Source organism: Bos indicus x Bos taurus, chromosome 9 (genome assembly GCF_003369695.1).
Source record: "Bos indicus x Bos taurus breed Angus x Brahman F1 hybrid chromosome 9, Bos_hybrid_MaternalHap_v2.0, whole genome shotgun sequence".
In the NCBI taxonomy this organism is placed as follows: Eukaryota; Metazoa; Chordata; class Mammalia; order Artiodactyla; family Bovidae; genus Bos; species Bos indicus x Bos taurus.
The window spans coordinates 70,831,207-70,833,693 of record NC_040084.1 but is presented as its reverse complement, the minus strand read 5'-3'; the positions used below and the strand labels follow the sequence as shown (position 1 = coordinate 70,833,693).

The 2,487-nt window shown below is 38.3% G+C and overlaps 1 protein-coding gene across 1 annotated transcript; it reads left to right on the top strand.

The window, feature by feature from the left end:
* Positions 1-1,130: 1,130 nt before the first annotated feature.
* On the top strand, positions 1,131-2,156 carry LOC113898827 (trace amine-associated receptor 3). Its single transcript, XM_027552176.1, has one exon. The coding sequence runs from the start codon at positions 1,131-1,133 to the stop codon at positions 2,154-2,156; it is 1,026 nt and encodes a 341-aa protein (XP_027407977.1).
* The last annotated feature ends 331 nt before the right edge of the window (positions 2,157-2,487 follow it).

Sequence of the window (2,487 nt, the reverse complement as noted above, 5' to 3'; positions counted from 1 at the left end):
CAAAGGTAAGGCACCAAACAATGCATAAGGGACGTTAAAGCCAGTATAACCCCATCCTGGCTTCCCTGATGACTTAGCGGGTAAGGAATCCACCAGCAACGCAGAAGACACAGAAGATGTAAGTTCAATCCTTGGGTCGGGATGATCCCCTGGAGCAGGAAATGACAATTCACTCCAGTATGCCTGCCTGGAAAATCCCATGGGCAGAGCAGCCTGGCGGGCTACAGTCCATAGGGTTGCAAAGAGTTGGACATGACTGAGAACACATAACTCCATCCTAACAGGGTCATGGAGCACTGAGTGGGTTCTTATGCCACCACTGCCACCATCTCCCAAAGGCATTTAGCTGAAACCCCTGCAGCAGTTTTTTCTTTTTTTTTCCTTTTACTAATACCTTCATATCCATATCTGAACTCAAAATCCTTAGGTCTTATCTCACTAGCCTAAAGGATCAGTAAAATATGTTTAGAGAAAATCTCTCAGGTCTGCCTCTCTAAATGCTACTCTGGGAGTGATTCTTTTATAGCAGTATTAGAAGCAATTTAATATAGAAAGATACTTTATGAAGTGAGCTCCTGAAATTATTCGATTCTTTTCAGCAAAGTTATAAGTGTATTGAAACAGTTGCTTTTATTGGAACAATGGAAGTATTTTAAAACAGCCATAATTTCACATTTATGTATATACTTATTCATTCATAAATATGCATCTAGTGCCTGCTACAAGCATTAACCTAAGTACCAAGAATTCAGGGAAAACAAGAGACTAGTCCTTTGCCTCCCAGTAGAATAAGAGAAAGGCATGCCTATGATCAATATGAGTCATGCGAAATTTGATTGGCCAAAGTGTGAATAAAGAAGGATGAAATGAAAGAGAAGGATGAAATAGAGTAAAATTGACTAAAACAGGAAAGAGTGAGCAGTTGAGGTTTTTCACTTTCAAATGCAGCAAACAACTCAGAAAGTAAGCACCATTTATATAATTTTAAATATTTATATATTATAATTGAAATGAATTAATGACAGGTGACTTCATTGTACTTTCAGGGCTGAAATTTCCTGGGATCATTTTAAGAGGAGAAGAAACATTGACTTACCTTCCAAAAAAGGAGTTTAAAGAGATAAAGCACCATGGATCTAACTTATATTCCTGAAGATGTATCCAGTTGTCCAACATTTGGAAATAAATCCTGTCCTCCCACCAACCGCCATTTTCATATTCGAGTAATAATGTACTCAATTATGATCGGAGCCATGTTCATCACTATCTTTGGAAACTTGGTTATAATCATTTCCATATCACATTTCAAGCAGCTTCACTCTCCCACAAATTTTCTGATCCTCTCCATGGCAACCACAGACTTTCTGCTGGGTTTGGTCATTATGCCATATAGCATGGTGCGATCAGTAGAGAGCTGCTGGTATTTTGGGGATGGCTTTTGTAAATTCCACACAAGCTTTGACATGATGCTAAGTCTGGCCTCCATTTTCCACCTCTGCTCCATTGCTATTGATAGATTTTATGCTGTGTGTTACCCTCTACACTACACAACCACAATGACCATCTCCATGATAAAGTGGCTGCTTGCAGTTTGCTGGTCAGCCCCTGCTCTTTTTTCTTTTGGTTTAGTTCTATCCAAGGCCAATGTTTCTGGTATGCAGAACTATGAGATTCTTGTTGCTTGCTTCAATTTCTGCGCACTTGCTTTCAACAAATTTTGGGGGACAATATTGTTCACTACATGTTTTTTTACTCCTGGCTCCATTATGGTTGGTATTTATGGCAAAATCTTTATTGTTTCCAAACGACATGCTCGAGTTATAGACAACATGCCCACAAAGGGGGAAGTGAGAAAAAACTTATCCAAGAGAAAGGATCGCAAAGCAGCCAAGACCCTGGGTATAGTAATGGGAGTGTTTCTAGCTTGCTGGTTGCCTTGTTTTCTTGCTGTTTTGATTGACCCATATCTAGGCTACTCCACTCCCATGATAGTACTTGATCTTTTAGTGTGGCTTGGGTACTTCAACTCCACTTGCAATCCTCTCATTCATGGCTTCTTTTATCCATGGTTTCGGAAAGCTCTTAAATATATAGTGTCAGGAAAAATATTTAGCTCCCATTCAGAAAGTGCAAATCTGTTTCCTGAAGCACATTAATAAAAAGGCCATTACAAGTGAATGGAGTATTGAAAGTGAGATTATTATAATTTTGACCTGAAGCATGTACGTTACATCCCCAGGTCACTGCAAATATTATTTTATTAAATTTCAATAATTCTAGATCCAAGAATAATTTAATAATATAATTCAAATATATAGGTTCAAATTGTGTCTTGAAGCATAATATTCAGTAAGGACTACTTCATTCATTACGGTTTTTATTCCCTGTACTTGTTACACGCACCATGAAATTAAGACATTTGCTCTTTGAAGGAAAGCTATGACAAACCTAGGGAGCATATTAAAAAACAGAGACATCGCTTTGCTG